Source organism: Dicentrarchus labrax, unplaced genomic scaffold, assembly GCF_905237075.1.
Source record: "Dicentrarchus labrax unplaced genomic scaffold, dlabrax2021, whole genome shotgun sequence".
NCBI lineage: Eukaryota > Metazoa > Chordata > Actinopteri > Moronidae > Dicentrarchus > Dicentrarchus labrax.
In genome coordinates this window covers 158,854-185,960 of record NW_026136704.1, presented here as the reverse complement: position 1 = coordinate 185,960, position 27,107 = coordinate 158,854, and the positions used below count along the sequence as shown (strand labels likewise).

The 27,107-nt window shown below is 43.0% G+C and overlaps 3 protein-coding genes and 1 long non-coding RNA gene across 18 annotated transcripts in view; 3 read left to right on the top strand and 1 right to left on the bottom strand.

Moving 5' to 3' along the window:
- Positions 1 to 52: 52 nt before the first annotated feature.
- On the top strand, positions 53 to 6,877 carry slc3a2b (solute carrier family 3 member 2b). Its single transcript, XM_051398973.1, has 8 exons — positions 53 to 557; positions 2,781 to 2,971; positions 3,458 to 3,631; positions 3,949 to 4,046; positions 4,530 to 4,666; positions 4,783 to 5,089; positions 5,632 to 5,691; positions 5,835 to 6,877. Exons 1-8 carry the CDS (start codon positions 226 to 228, stop codon positions 6,183 to 6,185), a joined length of 1,650 nt encoding a protein of 549 aa, XP_051254933.1. The 5' UTR covers positions 53 to 225; the 3' UTR covers positions 6,186 to 6,877.
- Positions 6,878 to 11,768: 4,891 nt separating this feature from the next.
- Positions 11,769 to 27,107, top strand: part of LOC127362763 (NACHT, LRR and PYD domains-containing protein 12-like) — a 28,350-nt gene continuing 13,011 nt past the window's right edge. For 11 of the 15 annotated variants that reach the window (XM_051398923.1, XM_051398922.1, XM_051398918.1 and 8 more), the window contains exons 1-5: positions 11,769 to 11,827; positions 12,143 to 12,292; positions 20,860 to 21,009; positions 21,744 to 21,916; positions 23,095 to 24,886. In XM_051398923.1, the coding sequence (XP_051254883.1) occupies positions 12,162 to 12,292; positions 20,860 to 21,009; positions 21,744 to 21,916; positions 23,095 to 24,886 (2,246 nt within the window). In that variant the 5' untranslated portion in view covers positions 11,769 to 11,827; positions 12,143 to 12,161. Of the gene's footprint in view, positions 11,828 to 12,142; positions 12,293 to 20,456; positions 20,618 to 20,859; positions 21,010 to 21,743; positions 21,917 to 23,094; positions 24,887 to 27,107 lie in introns of those variants that run through there. The other 4 variants (XM_051398909.1, XM_051398912.1, XM_051398913.1 and 1 more) reach the window with 4 other exon arrangements.
- On the bottom strand, positions 15,263 to 20,441 carry LOC127362845 (uncharacterized). The gene is made up of 2 exons (XR_007884578.1): positions 19,769 to 20,441; positions 15,263 to 15,662 (listed from the first exon to the last, which is right to left on the bottom strand). It is a non-coding gene; the product is annotated as an uncharacterized LOC127362845 (long non-coding RNA).
- LOC127362766 (uncharacterized) overlaps positions 19,335 to 27,107 on the top strand; it is a 143,288-nt gene continuing 135,515 nt past the window's right edge. Inside the window, exon 1 of the mRNA XM_051398925.1 lies at positions 19,335 to 19,441. The gene's annotated coding sequence lies outside the window, so the exon portion shown is untranslated. The remainder of the gene's footprint in view (positions 19,442 to 27,107) is intronic.

Here is a 27,107-nt window from a genome sequence, read left to right as displayed (position 1 = left end):
ACACTGAGATTAGACTGTGAGGACAGTTTAATTACCATATTTCCGACAGCATTGAAAGCAGCATCAGCCGCACGGTTGCAGTGAGCCCGCAGACAGACAGACCGACAGACAGACAGACAGACAGACAGGCAGGCAGGCAGTACAGACAGCGCTGTTCTCACACACACACACACACTCTCTCTTTCATTGGATTGATTGACGGTACATCGACGGATCGTCGCCGGTATGAACGCGGAGGAGACGAACGTGGAGCTGAAGGATGCTGAGACCAAAGATGCGGAGCCGAAGGAGGCTGCGGATCCCGCTCCGGTCGCCGCGGATGCTGACGCGACGGAGGCCGATGTGAGCGAAGCGGATCTGGACCAGGAGGAGCAGGAGAAGCAGCCGATGACCGGAGGAGAAGACCGGGCCGAGGATGCTCCGTCTGCCGGCGGAGAAGCGGCTGCGGCGGCGGAGAAAAACGGCTCCGTGAAGCTGAAGATGCCCGAGGAGGCGGAGGAGGTGAAATTCACCGGGCTGAACAAAGAGGAGCTGCTGAGAGTGGCCGGGACCCCGGGGTGAGGCCCGGATACACACTGTACACACACACACAGACACACACACACAGTCAGTGTTATTTCACTGCAGACCTGAGATCAGCTCTGACGGGGTGTGGCTCTGTACAAACACAGACATTTAATATTGGAATCAGCAATCACACTGACACCATACTGACCTTCTTCCATTATCCATTCATCTGTCCATCCTCTTCTCCATTAATCCATTAGTTGTTTGGGCCATAAAATGTCAGAAAATAGTGAGAAATGTTGATGAAGGTGACGTCTTCTAATGTCACTAAACATATTCAATTAACTGTCCAAAGGAACCTGAAAATATTCACATTTCAGGAGAGTGTGGACATTTGGTTCTTGGAGTTGACTGATATGTTTTTTTTTTCAGGTCTGATCATGATAGCGATTATCAGTAATCAAGGAAACCAATAAGAGATATTTGTAACCGATGTACAATTACAGTAAAGATTTAGAACAACCAGCGGTGGAGAGCAACTTACTGAAGTACATTAGTACAATGCTTTGGCCCTTTTTGTAGACAGCCTCAGTGTTTCTAGTCCAGTCCAGCTTATTATTAAAGTACACCCCCAGGTACTTATACTCCTCTACAGTGTCCACAGGGACCCCCTGGATGGAAACAGGGGTCACTGGTGTTTTTGCCCTCCTCAGATCCACTATGAGCTCCTTAGTCTTTGTCACATTGAGCTGCAGATGATTCAGCTCAGTCCAAGTGACAAAGTTGCCCACCACAGTCCTATATTCACTGTCATCACCCTTATCTATGCAGCCAACTATTGCTGAGTCATCAGAAAACTTCTGAAGGTTGCAGGACTCGGTGCAATAGTTGAAGTCTGAGGTGAAGAGGGTGAAGAGGAAGGGAGAGAGGACAGTCCCCTGTGAGGCCCCAGTGTTGCTGACCACCCTGTCAGACACACAGTCCTGTAGGCGTACGTACTGTGGTCTGCCCGTCAGGTAATCAACAATCCAGGACACGATGGGGGCCTCCACCTGCATCGCAGCCATCTTCTCACCCAGTAGAGCCGGACGGATGGTATTGAAAGCACTGGAGAAATCAAAGAACATGACTCTCACAGTGCTCGCCGGCTTATCCAGATGAGTGTAGACTCTGTTCAGCAGGTAGATGATGCTGTCCTCAACTCCCAGGCGGGGCTGGTAGGCGAACTGCAGTGGATCGGTGAAGCGCCTGACCATAGGCCTTAGCTGCTCCAGGACGAGCCTCTCCAGGGTCTTCATAATGTGGGACATCAGAGCCACCGGTCTATAGTCCTGAGGGCCGCTGGGACGCGGCGTCTTTGGCACAGGAACGAGGCAGGAAGTCTTCCACAGCATGGGGACTCTCTGGAGGTGCAGGCTCAGGCTGAAGACTTGGCTAAGTACTCCACACAGCTGGGGGGCACAGACTTTAGGCACCCTGGGAAATACACCATCGGGGCCTGCAGCGGAGTGGAGTCTTTTCAGCTGTCTTCTCACCAGGTCAGGCGTGAAGGGCACTGTAGAGGTGACAGTGGGGGGAGGGGTGAGGTCCTCAGGTTGTGGAGGACATGATGTAGAGCGGGGGGGGGAAGTAGGTGGGTGTGAATTGAGGTGGGGAGATAAAGTGGCAGTTGTTGGGTAGCCAGCAGCAGAGACTTGTGGGGGATGGGCCGCAGTATCAAACCTATTGAAAAATAGGTTCAGTTCATTGGCCCGGTCGACATGGCCCTCCAACCCCATGCCACCAGTCTTCTGGAACCCAGTGATGGTTCTCATGCCACTCCACACATCCCTCATGTTGTTTCGCTGGAGTTTTTTCTCCAGCTTTCTCCTATACTTGTCTTTTGCCTCCCTGATTTTGAGTTTGAGTACCCCCTGCACTCTCCTCACCTCATCACGGTTGCCATCTCTGAACGCCCTCTTCTTCTCATTCAGGATGGCCTTAATGTCCTTAGTGATCCAAGGTTTACTGTTGGCATAACAGAGAGAATCTGTTACTCCTGTGGGTGGGGAATATAGGCTCCGACTAATCACTGGTGCTAGATAGGGTCATTCGTATGTTTGGGTCTCTCACGTCCAAACAATAAGAAAAGAGGAGGTATGGTGAGGTGGTGAAGCTGTTCCTTCAGTGTTCATGGTTCAGGAGGTTTCTACCGGGAGCCAAGTTATTATCAGTAATAATAATGAATGACTATCAGATCTGTTCATGTCCTTATCGTCCTAATGTCTCCTCAGCTGGGTGCGGACCCGCTGGGCGTTGCTGGTGGTGTTCTGGCTCGGCTGGTTGGGGATGTTGGTCGGAGCCGTCCTCATCATCCTGCAAGCTCCTCGCTGCAGAGACCTACCCGCCACCAACTGGTGGAACAACGGCCCGCTGTACCAGATTGGAAACGTCCAGGCCTTCACTGATGGCCGCAACCTGAAGGGTGAGAGCAGCACTCACACGGCATTCTGGGAGATTAGTTTCAACATATGTATATCACAGCAAGTCTAAAGCAGACTTAAAATTTGTATTCATTTAAGATAAATATCACTTTTATCAGGGAAACGTATGGACCAAGTAGATTCAAGCAGGGTAGTTTTACTGAAATACACCCTTCACCTAAATCACTGTGTGAGTAATACTGCCGACTACATGTCTGCTGACATTTAAATTTGAATGAATAAATGCTGACTGAGAGCTGAGGACGGCTTCAGCTTCAGGTTAAATACTCTTCCTCAGTGTTTCTGTTTGGTTTATTCCTGTTAGAAAGCTGAACATGTTCCTGAGGTTTTCTGTCCACATGTGAACATAAAGAGGATCGACTGCTGAATTGGACTTTGACATTTGAAAACTGGCCATTATAATCAGGAGGAAACATCAGATAAGGTTTTGGGCTCCGTCACAGCTGATGTGTCCTCCTCCCCCTCAGGCCTGGAGCAGAAGGTGGGCAGCCTGTCTCAGCTGAAGGTTCAAGGTCTAGTGGTCGGACCGATCCACGTCGCTCCGGCAGACGAAGCCATGAGCCTGAGGTTCGAGGAGATTTCCCCTGAGGCCGGAAACCTGGAGCAGTTTAAAAGCCTCGTCCAGGTCGCTCACAAGAAGGGTGAGTCAGAATGTTCATGGACACATAAAGCATGTCTATTATCTGAAGCCACATTGTTACCATCCACTGTTTAGATCTTGGTGCTTTTTAACTCTAGATTTGAACCAGATGAAGGATTTTAGTCACCGGACGTCTGGATCTTAAGTTATCAGAGAAACAAGCTGAGCTAACGTTAGCAGCAGCTCGGCTCGCAGCCCCTCCGGGACGTTCTTTGTCTGTCCAACAGCGTGGGAGAAGCAGTGATTTTTAAGCTGAAACTGCTTAACTGAAATAAATGTACACATTAAGTTCTCATGTGTCTCACACTGTTTGTGCAGGTATTTCTGTTGTTCTGGATCTGACTCCAAACTACCAGGGATCATCTGGACCCTGGTTCTCCAACATCAGTGTGACCAACGTAGCTGAGAGACTGAAGGTGAATACTGGCACTCACAAACAGGAAGTACAGTACAGCTGGAAGTATGGAAGCCAGAGGGTTGTGGAGGCAGAGAGGTGAGGCAGAGATACTGTGTGAGCTGGACAGGTGTGTGCAGGTGTTATTTCTGACTTATATGATCCAAACAGTTCCAAACACTCAGACCATTTAAAAGTCCAAAAGTCAAACGTTTTTGAAAATAAATGATTGTTATATTTCCATAACCACAATAACAGAAAAAATCTCTGCTCTAACAAACAGAGAAATGTGACATGGTGAACTAAAGACTTACTGTTTACATCCCCCAAAAGCATCATGGGAAATGTTGCAGAACATGATTTCACCATAAATAGACATAAAACAAATAATTACAGGAGTGAATTAAATCTTTATAACGAGTTGCACTTCAAGTTTCACCATCAAAAACCTGAGCCGACAGCAGAGGGCGCTGTTGTGGTGTCTGACTGCTGTCTCTGTCCTCAGTCTGCTCTGGTGTTCTGGCTGAATGAAGGCGTGGATGGCGTGCAGTTGTCGGGGGTGGAGCGGGTGGCCGGTGTGGTGCCTTCTCTGTGGACCGACATTCGAGCCATCATACAGAATGGGACAAGTCCCAAAAAGAGGTTAGAAACCAAACTATCCAACTCTTAACTGGGACCAGGTCCACAGCTCATCAAACCTCTCAAACCTGTGAGTCAACAATGACCTAAAATCAGGATTTCATGAATTTGTTTTCCAGAGTCCTGATTGGTGTCACAGAGCGCTCCTCCGCTGAAGACGTGTCCGCCCTCCTCAACTCCACTGGCGTCGACCTGCTGATCTCTAGGGTCCTCCTCCACAACAACAAGGACCACGCTCAGTCCGTCCAGCTCCTGTATTCGTCCCACATCCAGACCAAGCTGGCCTGGAGCCTGGGGGGGAGGGCCGAGGGTCATCTGGCGTCGCTGGTGGGTCCGGCTCAGGTCAAACAACACCAGCTGCTGCTGCTCACGCTGCCCGGGACGCCCGTCATCAACTACGGAGACGAGATCGGCTTGATGGACGAGGTGAGTCCCCATAAATCCTCAGAGACAGATTTTATATTTTACACTTATTAAAGTTTGGATGTTTTCAGCATCTTTCCAACGATATGGGAAAAAAAATACAAAAATAGATTGCTCCCTGCATCACTCTTAATACAACCACTAGATGGCGCCAACAGACTCCTACACACAGTGAAGACCAACAACAATAAATTTGATTCAAGTTAAATATAAAACAACACATAAAAAGTAAATGACAACCACATTAACCCCCCACCCAGGAGGGCTGGATTAAGTGACTGTGGGCCCCAACTGAGTAACTAGTGAGTGTTAAATGAGAAGGAAATGGAAATACTCTCTTATAGTATTATAGAATAACTGTACTGAAGTACTAAATTATAATAATAAAATAATAATATAGTCCTTCAGTGCAGTACTTGAGTAAATGTACTTACACTCCACCACTGTATCTAAGCACAATAAAAAATAAAATGATAAAAAATAAAACTGTATTCTAGGGTAGATCCTCCCTAAATGATCTTCACATTTGATCCTCTCTGTCAAAGGGCACCAAGTTTCCCAGGATGCTTTGGGACTCTGATGAGGAGCTGAATGGGACTCTGCAGGTAAACAGACATCATCCATAAACTACTGAGATACTTCTTGTTACTGCGTGTACATATAGTAGTACATATGGTATAGCATTATATATATATAATATATATTGTTACTGTTAACACTGTATTGATCCTCTCCTCTGTGCGTTCAGGAGGAGAGAGCCGAGCGGTTGTCCTGTCGCAGTTTTTTCCGCAGTCTGAGCGAGCTTCGTGGTAAAGAGCGCTCCCTGCTGTTCGGTGACTTCTTCCTCCTCACTAACTCCTCCTCTTCCTCCCTGGCGTACCTGCGGCTCTGGGATCAGAGCGAGCGTTACCTGGCCGCCTTCAACTGGGCGGAGGAGGCGGCGGTGCTGCAGTTAACAGACGTGCTGCTGCCCCGGCATGCTGTGGTCGTCCACAGCACCAACAGCAGCGCCCTGCCTGCCGACAAAAGTGTGGATCTGACATACCTCCGGCTCGGCCCCGGACAGGCTGCGCTCCTCAGGTTTCCCTACACTGGATAGAGTTTGGATCCTGTCATCAGCTGTTATGTCCCGAAAACATGATGATTGAAGCCTCATTTAGACACCACAAGTTAAAATGAATAACTCTTTACCCATTTTAACTCTGGATACTGCAGGGATGTTAATTAGAGTCAAAACTCCTTCTCAGAGTCATAACTGAGTCAAATGTGAACACACAGACATGAAACACATATTATATAATTTAGATGTCCATACAGAATAAAAGACCAAAAATCCACTTAGAAATCACAGAAAAGAAGCTCCTTATAACGGAGAACTTGAGCCTGAGAATCTTTAATCTTCCACTAATAAGTGTCAGTACATCCAAAGGTTCACGGCTAACAGGAGCTGCTAGCAGCTAATTCAGCATATTTTTAATGGAGACAATTTGACAAAATGTGAATGAATCTAAGCTTAAAATAGCTGTAAAGAGAATAACAGTACTTACTGTAGCCCCTGCTGACTTTGAAGAGTAACTTTAAGTATTTTTCAACATGGACCTTATTTTCAAAGTGACTGAGATCCACAGTTTAAAACTTGTCTGAATGAGGCTTTATCAGAAGGATCTGCTTAATAAATGTTTCATGGTGTTTTTCAGCAGCTCCTTCACATTAAGAGTTGGATATAAATCTACACCTGTTCTCTCTGTGTTGTGCATTCTTTGAAAACTAAATAAAAACTAAGGAAAAGTATTTTAAAGTCTGATGTCTTCTTTATGTGAGTCTATAAGATTTGCAGCTCACAGCGTGCAGGAGAGGAGTTCACTGCTGCACATGTCTCCATAAACTTCAGAAAACAAGTTTAATACCTTCAGAATAAGAGTATGCAGCTTTCCCTCCAGCTCTCATTGTTTTCCCGCCCTGTGTAGGTTCACCTGTGTTTCCTTGGTTTATCACTTCTTTGTGTATTTAGTCTTTTTCAGTATCTAACATCTACATCTCTACAAATCTTCATTCAAATACAAACAAAATCCACACAAACATTCTTTGGATACCAAAAGTCACGTTTCGACCCGATACTAGCAGAATGATGTGTGATCTTTTTTATGAATTACGCCACCATGTGGTCGATAAACAGTTTTGTACACTGGGTTACTTGAATGATGCCAATGTTATCGATATAGCCCACTCCCATTCACGCCTTAATAACATTCTGTAATTTTAACATTTTTAGTAAAGATTTTTTTGCTTCTTTTGCCACAAATTTAATCTAATCTTCACCAAAATCAGTACATAGCATATTTAGATGAAGCCGGACAGGACTTATAGGTTTGGGTTTGGTATCTGTTATTGTTTGTCTGCATTTGGTTACTAAACTTTTAAAGATGTGGCCTGATGGCCATAATTCTTCAAAGCTGAACTGGATTTCAGTACCAATAATTATAATGAACTGAAGTCCAATTATTTTGTGTGACTGACAAAGTGTAAAACTGTCTGAACGTGGTCCAGCTCGGATTCAAACTGGTTTCTGATGAGAAAAAAAGAATCAATTGGTTTCAGACAGTTTGAGCTCTTTAATCTTTGAAACCTCCAAAGTGACTCAACAACGTCTTTCATTCTCTTTTGTCTCCTTTAGTCAGTGTGAGTCAGAGAGGAGGAGGCGCGCGGGAGATTTATTACAAACAAAGAGAACAACAATGAGACTTTAGTGGCTTCATTACTGAGGAGGAGGAGGAGGAGATAACAGGAAGGAGAATGAAGACATGATGGGAGAGGATGCAGATTAAATAATGATGACTGGAGGAGAAAATGAAAACATGAAGGAGGAAGAGGAGAAGGTATTTACATTAAGGATGTGGTGTAAGTGGAGGAGAAGTAGATAAAATGAAGAAGGAGGAGGTGGTTGAAAAAATGACCCAATGGAGCAGGAGGAGCAGTGGGAGGAGGAGAAAAAGATTAAATGAAGGACCTTGATTAGGAGAAGAAAACTACAAGATGAAGAAGGAGGAGGCAGGAAGACAAAATGACAATATGAAGAAGGAGTTTCGGGAAATGACTTAAGAGGAGAAAGAACAACATACAAGAGAATATAATTCATAGAAAATGAAATGAGGGGGGCTGAGCCATTATTCTGTTAATGCTCAGAGGTTAACGGCCTCTGCAGGACTTTAGGCTGCTCCTGGTTAAAGTCTGATCTTGCCCAAATGGGACAGGAAGTCAGAGACTGTTGTGCCCACATCTTTACAGAGCTGCCTCTGGGGCAGTAGCATGCACTACTGCCTCTCTACACCGGACCCTGCTGCACAGCAACAATGCCACCTTCTGGACAAACTACCAAAGTTACCAAAGGCCTGAACATTCCCACAACCACGCAGGCTTAGAAGTTGCTGCGTTCAAATCTATAACAGCTAAAGGCTCCAACGCAGCCTCCCACCACCAGAAATTATACAGTCAAGATTCCCTCATCTGGGGAATCTGCAGGGGTCAGCACATTCAATCTGTGCATTTGACCTCCATCCAAGTACTAGGAGCAGGAAACAGTCACCGTGCAGCACCTGGGGACCAGTTCCAGATCTGAGCTAGTGTCTTGGTCAAGGGCACTGACTGGAGACTTCAGCTAACATCCATGTTTTGATGGTGGGGGAAACTCACACAGACTCTGGGAGAGCATGCAAACTCCACTCAGAAAGGCTGCTGTGAGGCGACAGTGATAACCACTGAGCCTCTGAGCCTCCCCAAGTTTTTTTCATGGTTAAGTCAGGAGGGAGGAACCATGGGGCAGAGTTGCTAAGCAGACGCTTTTGTTATGTGAAGTCAAAAAGACCTCACCACGGTAGGGGAGAACTGTCCCAGGAGGTGGACTTGGGCAGCTTAACTCTAGGGCTCATTGCTCCACTGACTTTTAGTTAAGATCAAGTGTTCGTATCAGTTTAATATCTAATGTGTCATTTATAAGGGAACAATATAATCAACAGCTTGATAGCACTAGATGCTGAAAAGGGGGCTTACTCTGTTCGTTCTGGAAGTAGTGGGCTCTCATCCTTCTTTGTAGAAAACAAAACTCCTGTTGCAAAATGAGAAGTTTTTTCTGCAATTCAACACTGGACCCAAAGACATGGGTCAAAGTGGGTGGCAGCTTTTACAGCCTGCAGCTGCAGCGGTGGGAAAACACTGGCTCACTGGTGTTCTTTGTGGAACATCAGTGGGGTCCCAGTTTCAAACCATTGTACGTCAGCCATGACAGCTTGAGGTGGGGGGGTCAACAGCAAGATGATGCCTCAAAATGCCGCCAGATTTGGAATTTTCATGGGGAGGCAAACAGGGCTAAAAGGGGAAATAATGTCCTATGACCAGTCCACAAAACCAGTTGAATTTACCATTTTCCTCAGTTTTCCTCACTCCCGGGCATTTCTGATGGTTGCTCTCACTCCCGGGCTTTCATTTCCTCTGCAACCCAACTGGAAAGAGGCTGTGGTATTGTGCAGAGGGCCCTGCTACTGCCTCTTGGGCAATAGCAGCACTAATAATAATAATATAATGTGTTTGTACTGTAATACCTATGTTGCGATGGCTGTGAGTTTCACTGCATGCAAGGAAAACAAACATTTACCAGGCTTAAGGACAGTTTACACCTCTATGTGTTCTATGGAAGAGACTTCATGCCAGACTTCATTTAAAAATCGTCCACTTTAAAACAACAAGAGTCCACAAGAGTTTAATATAAGATGTCAAACAAATGAATGTAGTCTTACAGTTTATTCAGCTGATATAAAAGGAGACTTCGTGCCAGACTTCATATGAAAATCTTCCTCTTTCAGCCCGTTTCTACCAAAATACCAAGGCAGTCTTAAGAGTACACACTATTAAGCATTAGTTAAGTATTAATAAATACTGAATTCATCATTTATAACGCATTTTTCTGACATGAATACACATTAGTATGTAGTTTATAAACACAGTTAAAAATGTTTTATTCATCATTGATAAGCACATTAGTTATGGATTAGTAAATACTGAATTCATCATTTATAAAGAATGTTTCTGCCGTAAATACTCATTACTATGTAGTTTATAATCACAGTTATAAATGTTTTACTCTTCATTAATAAGCTCATCTATAACGTGCTAATGATTGCATTTTCATTTATTTATTTTTTTTAAGTATATTTTTGGGGGTTTTATTGCCTTTATTGTAGTGACAGCTGACGATGGACAGGAAATGGGGGCAGAGAGAGAGGGGATGACATGTGGCAAAGGGTCAGGCAAAGGGCAACAGGTCAGATTCAAACCCTGGGCCTCTGCAACAAGAAGTCGGTACACGGGTCGCCAGCTCTACCCACTGAGCTATCTGGGTGCCCAGCATTTTCATATTTTATATATGATGGATTCAGCATTTCTAAATCAAGTATTACATCACTTAGTAACCAGTTATTTAGGATTTGTCAGTGGTTTGTAATATCATTTAGAAAGTTTATGTAAATGATGAACAAACTATTTAGATGTACATTTCTGCATGCGCTTGCACATCCACTATTCAGACATGTATTAATGATTAGTGACTGTGTTAGCAGATGTTCCATAAAAAACTCACAAATTCCATTTCCAATGGATGTCCTATAAACAGTTATTAATGCAGGAATTCATGAATTGAGGCAGTTACGAAGCACTTACTACTCATTACTACTACTAATTAAGTATTTTGTGTCATCTAAAGTGAGCACTATCTATGGCTTATAAAGCATTTACAAATAAGATTTAAAGGCTGGCAATGCCTCAAGACTCACAAAATGTTCAGTTAGTGTGCAAGCAGGAAATACAAAGATCACCTTGAAACACTTTAAACAACTTAAAACAGCATAAACTTCTTCTTGTAATCTTTCTCTTCATGTAGATTCCCGCATTAACTGCGTCCCTTGCACAACAGGCAACAAACATTATATCCTACCCAGTGCACAATACAAATAAATATTCACAAAATAAACCACATACATAATATATGTAAACAAAAACTGAAATGATTGCAAATGATATTTATGGCAGTTATAGTCACTAATCATTAAATGTCTGAATAGTGGATGTGCAAGTGCATGCAGAAATGTACATCTAAATAGTTTGTTCATCATTTACATATACTTTCTAAATGATATTACAAACCACTGACAAATCCTAAATAACTGGTTAGTAAGTGATGTAATATTTGATTTAGAAATGTGGAATCCATTATATATATAAAATATGAAAATGCAATCATTAGCATGTTATAGATGAGCTTATTAATGAAGAGTAAAACATTTATAACTGTGATTATAAACCACATAGTAATGAGTATTTACGGCAGAAACATGCTTTATAAATGATGAATTCAGTATTTATTAATGCTTAACTAATGCTTAATAGTGTGTACTCATAAAGTGTTACCAAATAAGGATTACAAAGACAGAGGACAGCTGGTAGGAAACACCTGCTCTCAAATCATTATGTACCTTGTAGTTTAAAGCATGAAAGTATTTTAACACTGCTATATGCACACACACACACACACACACACACACACACAGATAAACACTGATTTGTAGAGGGGAGAAGCAACACTGACTCATGAGAACAGGAAGGGAACCTGAAAGTGAAGGTATTCAGGTAGTTCAGTCAGACTCCATTTTGAGTCGACAGAGCAGGAGGAGGGAAACTGAAGGCTGAGGCAGAGTGAGTGTTAATACACCATTATTATTATTGTACTGCTTTATTATACTGTGTGTGTGTGTGTGTGTGTGTGTGTGTGTGTGTGTGTGTGTGTGTGAGTGTGTGTGTGTTTGAGAGTGTGTGTGTGTGTGTGTGTGTGTGTGTGTGTGTGTGTGTGTGTGTGTGTGTGTGTGTGTGTGTGTGTGTGTGTGTGTGTGTGTGTGTGTGTGTGTGTGTGTGTGTGTGTGTGTGTGTGTGTGTGTGTGCGACTCGTGAACAATCTTGTTTCCTGGTTCTTGTCCTCTGAGCTCACAGTCTGTGTTACTGTTTAACTCTCAGACTGACTTCAGATCAGAAGATGAGTGTTTGTGTGGAGGAAGAGGAGGACAGAGCAGAGTCTGCAGCGTCCAGCTGTCTGTCTATGAAGAGTGACTGGTCCAGAGATAGACCTCCATTGTTCAGTAATGAACCTGGACCCTCAGACTCAAAGTAAGAGAACTGATACAAACTCATTTATATGACTCATTTTCAGTTCCCTCTGCTCATGCATGCTTTCTGTTGATTATGTGTTTATATATTAAACTTTCTGCTAAAATGTATTTACTAACTAAACTGTTGTGACACACAAAGAGAAATCACTCGTCCATCTTCCTCTCAGTCTCTGTGACAGCTGTCAATCACTAGGAAAGCTGTAATCTAATCTAAGAGCACTGATACTGACTTTGAAACCTCCTAATGATCCACAGTAGCAGCAGTTTGTGTATTTAGAGCTTCTTTAAGGACTTTGTCATCAAATACTAAGATTGTTCTCAGCGACTAACAGTTATCTTCATATACATCGAGGGAAAAAATACTCTAAGTAAATATAAATTAAAGCCTTTCAAGAAAAAGAAGAAATGCTACAATAGTACAAAGTTCAGTATATTTTAATCCAGTAGTAGCACTTATGGTGGACCTTTAAAGTGTTAGAGCAGCCGATACTCAATTAGTCCGTTTCTACATTTAATCCATCTCACTTGATTCATTTCTATAAATTCATCAATATCAACATGAACATAAAGTGCACGTTCCCCTCAAAGCCTGTAGCTTAATACACAGTGAAGGGATTACCAGCACAAGTAACTTTAAAGTGACAATGGTGCAACCATTATAGCAATTGTGTTAATTGTCATAAATGTTGATAATGTGCATTAAGAACAACGTTCATTCATTCTTGTTTCACTAAAAGTTGTTGTGGTGAATTGGCATAGTGCACAGTCCTACCACACCAGTTTGAAAGGGGCTGAGGCTTGAGGCCTGACTACAATGAGGTGGTTTCTTCTCCAGTTAGTTTTCCTGTTGGGGTTCCTTCCTCTAGCTCGCCATCCAGTTCGTTGCTCCAGAGAAACCTGACCTGGTTAGGTAAACAGGTGTGGGGATAAATCATGAGCATTTTCCTCTCCATATGCACACACCATAACATCTTCCACAGTAAGATTAAAACCATCATGGCTCACCAGTATTCAGCAGCAAGTCCATCGTATTCACCCCCAGTAGTGCAGCATCGGTTATAGAAAATACTGCTGAGAGTGAGGAAGCCTATTTAGCTATTCCACAATTCCTGAAGTGAGATTTCACTCACCAACTCCTTCAATAAAGCTGTGGGGCTCCAGTCCCAGTTCTTTGAGGTTTCACAGTTTTGTTGAACCAATGTCGATTTTTCTAACAACAGGTGAATGAATGAATGAATGAATGAAGACAGTGTATTAAGAGCTTCTTGAATAACTTAGTCATCAAATAATTTATCAAGGATTCATATGATGATGATGATGATGATGGTGATGGTGATGGCGATGATGATGATGATGATGATGATGGTTATGATGATGATGATGATGAGCCTTTATTATCAGATCAAGTCTTTTTTTGTTTCCCATTGTTTTATTGAAGCTGCACTCTGTAAAAATGTTCGTAGAGAGAGTGGTGCTCTGGTTTGTCACTGTGAAATTCCTCCTTCAATTCAGTTGAGCCAACGTTGTGCAGCAACTGCATGGACGCTTTATTTTACTCCAGGGATCATGTGATCACACTGAGGCTACCTCACATCAGATTTCCCTCTGGGGATCAATAAAGTATTTCTGATTCTGATACTGATCAATCTGAGGACTAACAGGAACCTTTAAACCATGAATTATTGACAGCAGCAGTTTGTGTAGTTAGAGCTTCTTTAAGGACTTTGTCATCGGATAATTCATCATGTTATTATTATTATTAGGGACCAAGCACTAACAAGTGCAAGGACCCTTTTGTTCTTCTAGGAATTATTATTATTTTTCTGCCAGTACGACCGCATATTTGGCCCCCGCAACATGCTCAAAAAGTCATGAAAATTTGCACAAAATTCAAACATAGCAAAAAAACCGATATGACATTGTCCCCGTGCACGGGCGCCGCCAAACGGCTAAGCCACGCCCCCCAGAATCAGCCCCCAAGACACGTAAGGCCCACATGTACGCATGTGTATTATGATAAAAGAAGCAGAAAAGCCTCTTGGACCCATGCCCCAAAACCCACAGGAAGTCTGCAATTTCAATTTTTAATTAACACTCACGGTGTCCATTTTGTGGTCATTCTGACTTTTTGGGCTTGTATTTGGACGAACTCCTCTTAGGGAATTTCTGGGTCTGCTTCAAAATTGGTCAGTACAGCCAAACATGGTGCTGAATGAACGCTGTTCATTTTTTGACTGTACGTTGAAGGGCGTGTCCGTGGCGTGCCGTCAAAGTTGGCCATTTTGAACGAATGTCACACTGTGATGTCATTTTTGGCATTTCAGGGCTTCTATTTTAACTAACTCCTCGTACAGGTTTACAGGTGCAGTCAGTTTTTTTTGTGGAACATTGTGCCTGTGGTGTCCCGTGGCATCCAATTTCAAACCTTCGCCATGAGAGAGGGATTCGTCTTAACTTCTGAGGACATGATCCGACTGCAACGAAACTTCACATGTTTGATAAGAGTCCCGCCCTGAACATGTCTATGTGATGATATTCAGTAAAAGTGAGAGCGCCACCTAGTGGTGAAACGAAATGTCATTTTTTTATACTTCCATGTTCTACTCCTAGCAGGATGATCAGATCCAGTTGAAATTTACTTAAATTTACTTACTGAAATGCAAAACACATTGTTGATGATATGTGATGAATGTGGTGAGTGGGCGTGGCTGGGAACTTTTGATGTACCGCCACAAAACAAGAATTCGCTATAACTTGAGTGTACATTGTCCAATCGGCTCCACACTTCACTTGTCTGATAACAGTCCCGCCCTGAACACATCTACATGACAATATTCTGACATAGTGATAGCGCCACCTTGTGGCAACAGGATGTATCAAGTTTTATACTTTCATGTTCTACTCCTAGCAGGATGATCAGATCCAGCTGAAATGTACTTATAAAATGCAAAACACATTGTTGATGATATTCAATTCAATTCAATTCAATTTTATTTGTATAGCGCCAATTCATAACAGAAGTTATCTCAGGACGCTTTTCAAATAGAGCAGGTCTAGACCGAACTCTTTAACACATAAATTACAGAGACCCAACAGTACCACCATGAGCAAGCACTTGGCGACAAGGGCAAGGAAAAACTGCCTGTTAAAAGGCAGAAACCTAGGACAGATCCTCCGGCTCTAGGTGGGTGGTCGTCTGTCTCGACCAGTTGGGGTGAGAGAGAGAGAGAGAGAGAGAGAGAGAGAGAGAGAGAGAGGCAGAGAGAGAGAGAGCTAGAGATAGACAGACAGGTGCACAGCAACAACAGTATTGGCAATGGCAATCTAGCAGGACCATGGCAGGAGGCTCCACCAGGATCGACAAGAACCTGCGAGACGAGAAAGCACAAGAACTCCAGGAAAGAAGTGAAGTTGGTAACATGCATTAATGGGACATGAATGAGTGCAGAAAGAGAGAGGAAGGGAGGAGCTCAGTGCACCATGGGAAATCCCCCGATAGCCTAGGCCTATAGCAGCATAACTAAGGGATGGTTCAGGACTCACCTGATCCAGCCCTAACTATAAGCTTTATCAAAGAGGAATGTCTTAAGCCTACTCTTGAATGTGGTGAGGGTGTCTGCCTCCCGAACCACAACTGGAAGCTGGTTCCACAGGAGAGGAGCTTGGTAACTGAAGGCTCTGGCTCCTGTTCCACTTTTAGAGACTATAGGAACCACAAGTAGCCCAGCATTCAGAGAACGTAGTGTTCTAGTGGGGTAATAGGGTACTATGAGCTCTTTAAGATATGAAGGGGCCTGACCATGAAGAGCTTTATAGGTGAGGAAGAGGATTTTAAATTCTATTCTACATTTTACAGGGAGCCAATGCAGAGAAGCTAGTACAGGAGAGATGTGATCTCTTTTTCTAGTTCCTGTCAGTACTCGTGCTGCAGCGTTCTGAATTAATTGGAGCGTTTTAATGGACTTATTGGGGCAACCTGATAATAAAGAGTTGCAGTAATCCAGCCTTGAAGTAACAAATGCATGGATTAGTTTTTCTGCATCTGTCTGTGACAGGATGTGTCTAATTTTTCTAATATTACGTAAATGAAAGAAGGCAGTCCTAGAGGTCTGCTTTATGTGGGAGTTAAATGACAAATCCTGATCAAAGATAACTCCAAGATTCCTGACAGTGGTGCTAGAGGCCAAGTTAATGCCATCTAGAGTAACTATATCTTTAGACAGTGAGTCTCTAAGGTTTTTGGGGCCAAGAACAAGAATTTCGTTTTTTTCTGAGTTTTACATCAGAAAATTGCAGGTCATCCAGGATTTTATGTCCTTAAGACATGTTTGTAATTTAGATAATTGATTAATTTCATTGGGCTTGATTGATAGATATAACTGCGTATCATCTGCATAACAGTGAAAGTTAATGGAGTGATTCCTAATAATGTTGCCTAAAGGGAGCATATATAAAGTAAACAGTATTGGTCCAAGTACAGAACCTTGTGGAACTCCATGACTAACTGTAGTATTTATTGAAGATTCATCGTTAACATGTACAAACTGCGAGCAATCTGATAAATATGACTTAAACCAGCTTAGTGCGGTTCCTTTAATGCCAATTTGAAGCAGTCAGAAGGTCATTATTAACTTTAACCAGAGCTGTCTCTGTGCTATGATGAACTCTAAATCCTGACTGAAAATCCTCAAATAAACTATTGTTATGTAGAAAGTCACACAACTCTTTGGCGACTACTTTCTCCAGAATCTTAGAGAGGAAGGGGAGGTTAGAGATCGGTCTATAGTTGGCTAAAACCCCTGGGTCAAGAGTGGACTTTTTAAGAAGGGGTTTAATTACAGCTACTTTAAAGGACTGTGGTACATATCCTGACAATAAAGAAGAATTAATCATATCCAGTAAAGAAGTGCCACTTAAGGGAACAACTTCTTTAAGCAGCCTAGTTGGGATCGGGTCTAACAGACAGGTTGATGGCTTCGATGAAGAAATGATTGAAGTTAACTGATGAAGATGGATAGCAGAAAAACAGTCTAACTATATATACATTGACAGAAGTCCCTGAACTTGGAGAGCCACTGATAACTGTTGATGGCAGTTGGTGATTAATTTTTTCTCTAATAGTAATAATTTTATTATAGAAGAAGCTCATGAAGTCATTGCTACTTACATTTATGGGGATATGTGGCTCAATAGAGCTGTGACTCTCTGTCAGCCTGGCTACAGTGCTGAAGAGGAACCTAGGGTTATTCTTATTTTCTTCTATTAGTGCTGAGTAATAGGCTCCTCTGGCATTACGGAGGGCCTTTCTATAAGTTTTAAGATTATCTTGCCAAATTGAGCGATATTCTGATCATTTGGAAGAGCGCCATTTCCTTTCAGATTTCCTAGCTATTTGGTTTAACTGGCGGGTTTGGTGGTTATACCAAGGTGCTAGTCTCCTATGTTTTAATAATTTCCTTTTTATAGGAGTGATAGAGTCTAATGTTGATCGTAGTGAGCCTGTAGCACTATCGACAAGATTATCAATTTCAGAGGGACTAAAGTTGTTATAGGACTCTGTTAAATTCAGACATGGCATTGAATTAAACACTGAAGGAATCTCCTCCTTAAATTTAGCTACAGCACTGTCAGATAGACATCTGCTGTAGGAAGTTTTGCCTAATGGGTTATAATCTAATAGTATGAATTCAAAAGTTATTAAATAATGGTCAGATAGGAAAGGAGTATGTGGGAAGACTATTAAATGTTCAATATCAATGCCATATGATAAAACAAGGTCAAGAGTGTGATTAAAACAATGAGTTGGTTTATTTACACTCTGACAGAAGCCAATTGAGTCTATTAATGATATAAATGCGTTACTAAGGCTGTCATTGTCAACATCCACATGAATATTAAAATCACCTACAATAATTACTTTATCTGATTTAAGGACTAAACTTGATAAAAACTCTGAGAATTCAGATATAAAATCAGAGTACGGTCCAGGAGCGCGGTACACTATAACAAATAGAACTGGCTGCAGTGTTTTCCAGTTTGGGTGAGAAAGACTAAGAACAAGGCTTTCAAATGAATTATACTTTAGTTTAGGTTTAGGGTCCATTAAAACGCTCGAATCATATATGGCTGCTACTCCACCTCCTCGGCCAGTGCCTCGAGGAATGTGAGTATTAATATGACTGGGGGGGGTGGATTCATTTAGGCTAACATACTCCTCGTGGGACAACCAGGTCTCAGTAAGACAAAGTAAATCAATATCATAATCTGATATTAATTCATTCACTAAAACAGCTTTAGAGGACAGAGACCTGATATTTAACAGTCCACATTTCATTCTCTTATTTTGTGCTACTGAGGAGTTGGTTTTAATTTTTATTAGATTTTTATGTTGAACTCCTCTTGTTTTTATTTCTTTAAATAATTTAGGTGGTCGGGGGACAGACACAGTCTCTATGGGGTTTTGGGTGGGTGACTGTTCTAAAGAAAGAGCAGAGAAGTGTGTAAGACAGCAGCTCTGCTTCCTGGTCCTAACTCTGGACTGTCAGGTTTTAGAGATAAACTTCGCCATATTCCTAGATAAGAGAGCCGCTCCATCCAAAGTGGGATGGATGCCGTCTCTCCTAATCAGACCAGGTTTTCCCCAAAAAGGCTTCCAGTTATCAATGAAGCCCACATCGTTTGCTGGACACCACCTCGACAGCCAGCGGTGGAATGACGACATGCGGCTATACATGTCATCACTGGTCACATTGGGGAGGGGTCCAGAGAAAACTACGGAGTCCGACATTGTCTTAGCATAGTTACACACCGACTCCACATTAATCTTAGTGACCTCCGATTGGCGTAAACGGGTGTCATATCGCTGAGTGGGGACAATGTATTAGAAACGTGAAGCGGTTCGTGGTGACCTGTGGGCTTCGCCGTTCTAGTCTTCCTTCGCTCAGTCACCCAGCCTCCCTGTCTTCCCGGCTGCTCGGGAACTACCGGGGGATCTACAGAGCTAACAGAAGCTACCTTCGGTCGGACCGCACCGGCTACTGGGGGCTGGCTAACTATAGCGGCTAAAGATATCTCCGTGGTGCGGTGCCGTTCCTCTAACTCACTAAGCCTCGCCTCCAGCGCAGTAAATAAACTACATTTAATACAGGTACCATTATCATTAAAGGAGGCAGAGGAATAACTGAACATCTGACACACTGAGCAGGACAGAGGAGAGGGAGAGGAAGAAGCCATAGCTAACTGCTAATGCTAATGAAGCTAGCGTGTATGAAAACTTTGAAAGTAGCTTAAAGTCGCTAAAAGAAGGAGAAACTCAGAGTGTTTAAGTAGAACTAGTCTACGTTTAAATGTTAAGCGGGAAAATAACCGCTGTAACGAGTAAAACTAATGTATATTTAGCGTTTACTGACAGAGCTACAGCACCAAACAGTGTACACAGAGCAGGAAGTAAACCGGAAATGAGTCATCAGCTTACCGTAGCACGTCACACACACAACAGGTGTTGACTGTGGTGAGGGGGCGTGTCTGTGGCATGGCAGGAAATTTTTATGTATCGCCACAAAACACGAATTTTGCTATAACTTGAGTGTACATTGTCCAATCGGCTCCAAACTTCTCTTGTCTGATAAGAGTCCCGCCCTGAACACATAGTTATAACGCCACCTAGTGGTAACAGGAAGTAAGTGCTGCGCGGCGATTTTGAGCCGATTTACGTGAGATTTTCATGTCGTGGTCCGCACGTGTTACGACGGCACGTGACGCGGCCGCAGCACACCCCGAGTTCCGTGGAGTGCGAGGTCCCGTCCATCGCTGCTTGCAGCTTTAATTATTATTATTATTATTATTATTATTATTATTATTATTATTATTATTATAATTGTTGTTATTATTACTATTATTGTTCCCCATCGTTGTGGCTGTTATCATCATCATTATTAGTTCTTTCTGCTAGTATTGTTGTTGCTGTGCATCTTTGTTTCTGTCTCTCTTTCTCTCTTTACCAACTACAAACTCAGAAGAGTTAACAGGAAATACCAGCTGTTACCTTCAACACACACACACACACACACACACACACACACACACACACACACACACACACACACCACACACACACACACACACACTCACACACACACACACACACACACACACACCACACACACTCACACACACAGATAAACACTGACTTCCTGTAAATTGAGAGGGGACAACAACAACAACACCGATCATGTGATCCAGGTAGAGGTGTTCAGATAGTTCAGAGTCAGACTCCATTTTGAGTCGACAGAGCAGGAGGAGGGAAACTGAAGGCTGAGGCAGAGTGAGTGTTAATACACCATTATTATTATTGTACTGCTTTATTATACTGTATACTGTGTGTGTGTGTGTGTGTGTGTGTGTGTGTTTTGAGAGGAGAGAGAGAGTGTGTGTGTGTGTGAGAGTGTGTGTGTGTGAGAGTGTGTGTGTGTGTGTGTGTGTGTGTGTGTGTGCGACTCGTGAACAATCTTGTTTCCTGGTTCTTGTCCTCTGAGCTCACAGTCTGTGTTACTGTTTAACTCTCAGACTGACTTCAGATCAGAAGATGAGTGTTTGTGTGGAGGAAGAGGAGGACAGAGCAGAGTCTGCAGCGTCCAGCTGTCTGTCTATGAAGAGTGACCAGTCCAAAGATCTTCCTCTAACCTTCAGTAATGAACCTGGACCCTCAGACTCAAAGTAAGAGAACTGATACAAACTCATTTATATGACTAATTTTCAGTTCCCTCTGCTCATGCATGCTTTCTGTTGATTTTGTGTTTATATATTAAACTTTCTGCTAAAATGTATTTACTAACTAAACTGTTGTGACACACAGAGAGAAATCACTCGTCCATCTTCCTCTCAGTCTCTGTGACAGCTGTCAGTCACTAGGAAAGCTGTAATCTAATCTAAGAGCACTGATACTGACTTTGAAACCTCCTAATGATCCACAGTAGCAGCAGTTTGTGTATTTAGAGCTTCTTTAAGGACTTTGTCATCAAATACTAAGATTGTTCTCAGCGACTAACAGTTAAGTGGACTATTAGGGGGCAGGCCTGATATTGAGCCAAGGTTGGCAGGTCTGAAACAGTAACAGACATAATGAGCTCTCTTTAATGGAGGACTTTTACTGTGAAGCAGCTGCAGGAAGTGTTGAGTTTGTAATAATAACTAACTACAGGCTGATCACTAAATGTTTAATGAGACAAACAGGTAAAGCAGTTCATTGGTGTTTGTGAAAGCAGGAGAGTTGAAATTAAAGGAACAATTGTTTCATTTCAGACTGAATGCTGAATTCAAACAGAAAAGTAACGAGACTTTTACTGTTCTCTGTGACCATCTGAGCTTCTACACAGAGTCAGTGGACACATGTTGATATGTTTCAACTACAGTCAACAAATCATTGTACTTATAAAGAAATGTCTTCACAGAGAGAGGAAGAGGAGTTGCTGTGTTTTGTGTCGGGACGTCCTGAAGGATCCGGTCTCTACCAGCTCTGGACTCTGGTTCTGCAGACAGTGCATCACCTCATACTGGGACCAGTCTGCTTCATCAGGAGACGCCTCCTGTCCCCAGTCTGGAGAAAGACCCAGAACAAGACAAAGTAAGACTGTATACCTGTCTGCTGATGTGTTAATACATTAGTTGTGTCATACAGTACGGCCATTTAACACCTTTATTTTAGCCTTATTTTACCTTTATTTAACATTTAAATGTAGTTACATGTTTTTTTTTGCTCCAGCATACAATTCTTGTCCTTGTTCTCCTTTGAGAAAACATATTGACACATGTTGGTTTTATGATAGCGCCCCCTGTCTTTGCATTAAGCAGTCAGAATGCTGTTTGTTCTCTGTGTGCATAGATGGAGATGGAGAACTATTAAACTCTGTGTAAAGCAGTAACATCACTGTTCTATCACAGACAGACAGCAGCCTGAGACGTACTTACACTGTTGGCCCTCAGCTCGTAAACAACAGTTTTCAGTTTGCTTACTTTGTCTTTGTGCCACATTGTGTCAAACTGTGAACACGTGCATCTCCACTGCAGCCTCATAGCAGGAACAAACTAGCTGTTGTGGTTCTGATGGTAGCATCATGGTCAACAGGGGCCAACCTGAGATCCTCCTCCCTCAAACAAAAGCCTTGTCTGTCTCTAAAGTGATCAACACTCCCATGTGTCTGTGCTGGAGACCAGAGAGAAAGATCTGTTTCTAAAAGTCTCTCTGTGTTCAGCTTTCAGGACTTTTATTTAATATGTTTTATTCCATTCTTTGTTAACAATATAATATCACCATAGCAACATATCGTGATGTGAATTTGGTTTTGTCGTCCTGCCTTTCGGTTGGAGTCCATGTGAACGAGCATCAGTCAGAGCTTTGTTACCTTACTGCTGATGCAAACTCAACACTTCCTGCTGCTGCTACACATGAAAGTGAACCAATGGGAGGCTTTTATTGTGAAGCAGGAAATGGAGTGTATTTCTCACACAGATTCACTATTCAATAACGTATTCTGCATTATTTGGTCGGTGGATCAGTTTAAACATTCCTGAGACGAAGGAACAGCCACAGTGAGCAGTTCAGATGAAGAGCTGATGAAGAGAGTCCACCGACACACAGCCAGAGGCTGAGAGACAAAGGAGCATTTCTGATGTTTACACAAAACTGGACTTTATAACCTTTAATTCTGGAAATATTCTAATATTGGTTTTTTATTCGCAATGAAAATAATCAGAAGAGTCAACTTTTCTTTGTTTTGTCTCCCATTTCTTCTTCTCTTCCAGCAGATGGTGGTCTGCAGGAGGTTTTAGATGAACATAAGATCGGTCTGAGGAGGAGATGTGAACGTGTGACTGAAGGAACTGATGAACCAGGAAGTGGAACCCTCCTCAACAGGATCTACACTGAGCTCTACATCACAGAGGGACAGAGTGAAGAGGTTAATACCCAACATGAGGTGAGGCAGCTTGAGACAGCTTCCAAGAAGAAGACCTTCCATGACGCTCCAATCAGGTGCCACGACATTTTTAAAGCCTTACCTGACCAACAGAGACACATCAGAGTGGTTCTGACGAACGGCGTCGCTGGCGTTGGAAAAACCTTCTCAGTGCAGAAGTTCACTCTGGACTGGGCAGAGGGCTCGAACAACCAAGATGTTAGTCTGGTGGTTCTACTTTCGTTCAGGGAGCTGAACCTGATCAAAGATGAGCAGTACAGTCTTCTCAGGCTGCTCCATGTTTTCCATCCAACATTACAGAAGGTCACAGCAGAGCAGCTCACTGTCTGTAAACTTTTGTTCATCTTTGACGGCCTGGATGAAAGCAGACTTTCACTGGATTTCCACAACAATGAGGTTGTGTCTGACCTCACACAGAAGTCTTCAGTCAACGTGCTGTTGACAAACCTCATCAAGGGGAATCTGCTTCCCTTGGCTCTCATCTGGATAACTTCCAGACCTGCAGCAGCCAATCAGATCCCTCCTGAATGTGTTGACAGGGTAACAGAAGTACGAGGCTTCACTGACGCCCAGAAGGAGGAGTACTTCAGGAGGAAAGTCACTGATGAAGATCTGTCCAACAGAATCATCTCACACATCAAGACCTCCAGGAGCCTCCACATCATGTGTCTAATCCCAGTCTTCTGCTGGATCACTGCTACAGTTCTGGACCACATGCTGACTACAGACCACAGAGGAGAGCTGCCCAAGACCCTGACTGACATGTACTCACACTTCCTGCTGGTTCAGACGAAGAGGAAGAAGCAGAAGTATGATGAGGGACATGAGACGAGTCTACAGGAGCTGATGGAGGCTGACAGGAAGGTTCTTCTGAAGCTGGGGAGGCTGGCGTTTGAACAGCTGGAGAAAGGAAACATCATGTTCTACCAAGAAGACCTGGAGCAGTGTGGTCTTGATGTCACAGAGGCCTCGGTGTACTCAGGAGTTTGTACCGAGATCTTCAAAAGAGAGAGTGTGATCTTCCAGAAAACAGTCTACTGCTTTGTTCATCTGAGCATTCAGGAGTTTCTGGCTGCAGTCTACATGTTCCACTGTTACACCAACAGCAACACAGAGGTACTGAAGGGTTTCCTGGGACAAGAATATGTTAATCCAACTCTAGACGTCTTCCTGAGGGAAGCAATGAAGAAATCCCTGAGGAGTGAAAATGGCCACCTGGACCTGTTTGTTCGCTTCCTTCATGGCCTCTCTCTGGAATCCAACCAGAGGCTCTTAGGAGGCCTGCTGGGTCAGACAGACAACAGTCCAGAAATGCTCCAGAGAGCCATCAACAACCTGAAGAAGATGAACAGTGCTGAAATCTCTCCTGACAGAAGCATCAACATCTTCCACTGTCTGACGGAGATGAACGACCACTCAGTCCATCAGGAGATCCAAGAGTTCCTGAAGTCAGAGAACCGATCAGAGAAGAGACTCTCTGACATCCACTGCTCAGCTCTGGCCTACATGCTGCAGATGTCAGAGGAGGTTCTGGACGAGTTGAACCTGAAGAAGTACAACACATCACATGAGGGACGACGGAGACTGATTCCAGCTGTGAGGAACTGCAGAAAGGCTCTGTAAGTCCAGATGTGATTAACATTATAAAGCAATGCTGAAGTCATCAGTATTAGAGTCAATATACACACTTTACACACACACACACACACACACACACACACACACACAATATAAAACTTCCACACTATAAAAGTTTTCCTAAACTAGTATTAAACCTGCTTATTGAATACATTAGACATGTGTTACACTACAAATTTCTCAAATGCACCAAGAATAAGACAGAAATCATTTTTGTGTTTATAGCTATCAGGTCAGTGAACATCTTCTAGTATCGTCTTCTGTCTTTCTTTCGGTGACGGAGGTTCGATACAAATCCAGCAGACAAACTTGAGGGCTTGAGTTTGTGCTGGAAATGTCCTTTTTTACAGTGTATACAGTGTGTCCAATGTGGTTCTGTTCTCATTTATTATTCTTTTTATGATTTGTGTGGCCGTGGAGTTTCCCCCAATAAAATCTGATATCTGATGCAAAACTTTGCATTTTAATAAATCATAACAATAATACATTTTATTTATAGAGTGCTTTTCTTGGAACTCAAAGACATTTCACATAAGTAACAAAAAAAAAGGTAATTAAACAACACACAAAAATACATATACTGTATATAGATATATATCTACAATACTCAACAATGAATCAAACATTACAGGGCCTAATTAAAGGCCTTGGGACAGGGGAGCAGTGGAGGAGGTGCAGTTGTTGGTATTGATGAACTGTTGTCTATTTGTGAGATATGAGCTTAGCCAGGAGAGGCCAGTACCGGTGATGTTGAGGGAGGACTGAAGGCGGGAGAGAAGAATGGTGGTTGATGATGACATATGCAGGTTACATTTGTGGATGAAGCCACCATGGCATATGGACAAACACATGTACCTATATTATCAGGTTCATTAGACATGTGAGCTGTTGATACTCATGATATGATGTTACTATGGTCCATGTTTCCAGCTCCTTGTATGTGATTTGGAGGCTGTCACATTGATTGTTTGTCATTACTGGCTTCCTACTGCTCGTGGGGAATGAGCATGATATGAATTTCCTCCTGTTGACAGAGACCTGGTTGAATCCAGGTGAGAACAGCGACTCTTGACCTTGTCATTTCTCATGGGCTTTCAGTTTCCCTCAGAGAAATAGTCGACACTGCTATCTCAGATCACATCCCTGTTGTTTTCGACTTTGCTGCCCCCCCCCCCACCTGCCAATAAGCCAGTTTCCCCATCTCACAGACGCCGAATCTTTACTCCATCAACGGCTGGAGAGTTTGCTGCTGCCTTCAGAAACTCTCAGCTGCTTGATGAGTGTGGGCTGGTTCCTCCCCTTTGTCCAGACAGCCTACTCTCCATTTTCCATTCAACATGTTCTGCGATTCTTGACTCTGTTGCCCCTTTTCGGCAAAAAACTACCAAAACCAAGTCAGATCCCTGGTTGAATGACCACACCCTTCTGCTCAGACAACAATGCAGACAGGCTGAACGGCGGTGGAAAAAGGATAAACTGCATGTATCCCTGGGCTGGTTAAGGGACAGTTTGGCTGCCTACCAGAGAGCTCTAAAGGAAGTCAAGTCAAAATATTTGTCCTCCATCATAGCTAACAGCTCTCATCATCCAAGACTGCTATTTAATACTATTGATTCTGTCGTTAATCCACACCCTACTGTCCTGTCCGATGCCTCCACTGCAACCTGCGAAGAGTTTGTGACTTTTTTCACTGATAAAGTGGCATCTGTCAGGCAGAATATCTGTAATATGAATATGTCTCTTGATGATGTCTGTGCTCCTCCGGCACAGACTGCTGTCTTCGAGCGGTTTGAGACCATTTCTCTGTCTTCTTGTACTAAGGTGGTTAGTGGCATGAAACCCACTAACTGTACCTTAGATATTATTCCAGCCAAGTTTTTGAAGGAGGTTCTGAGTTCTGTTGGGTCAAGTCTGCTTGTTTTTATAAACACTTGTCTTAGCTCAGGGTCTGTTCCAGCTGCCTTCAAACACGCTATGGTTAGGCCCCTCCTAAAAAAACCGCATCTTGACCCCTCTGTGCTCTCCAATTTTAGACCTGTCTCCCACTTGCCTTTTCTTTCTAAGATTTTAGAAAAAGTTGTTTTTATTCAATTACAGACATTTTTGGAGATCAATTCTATTCTTGATAAATTTCAGTCTGGTTTTAGATCCCGACATAGCACCGAGTCAGCACTGTTAAACGTGCACAATGATATTGCCTTG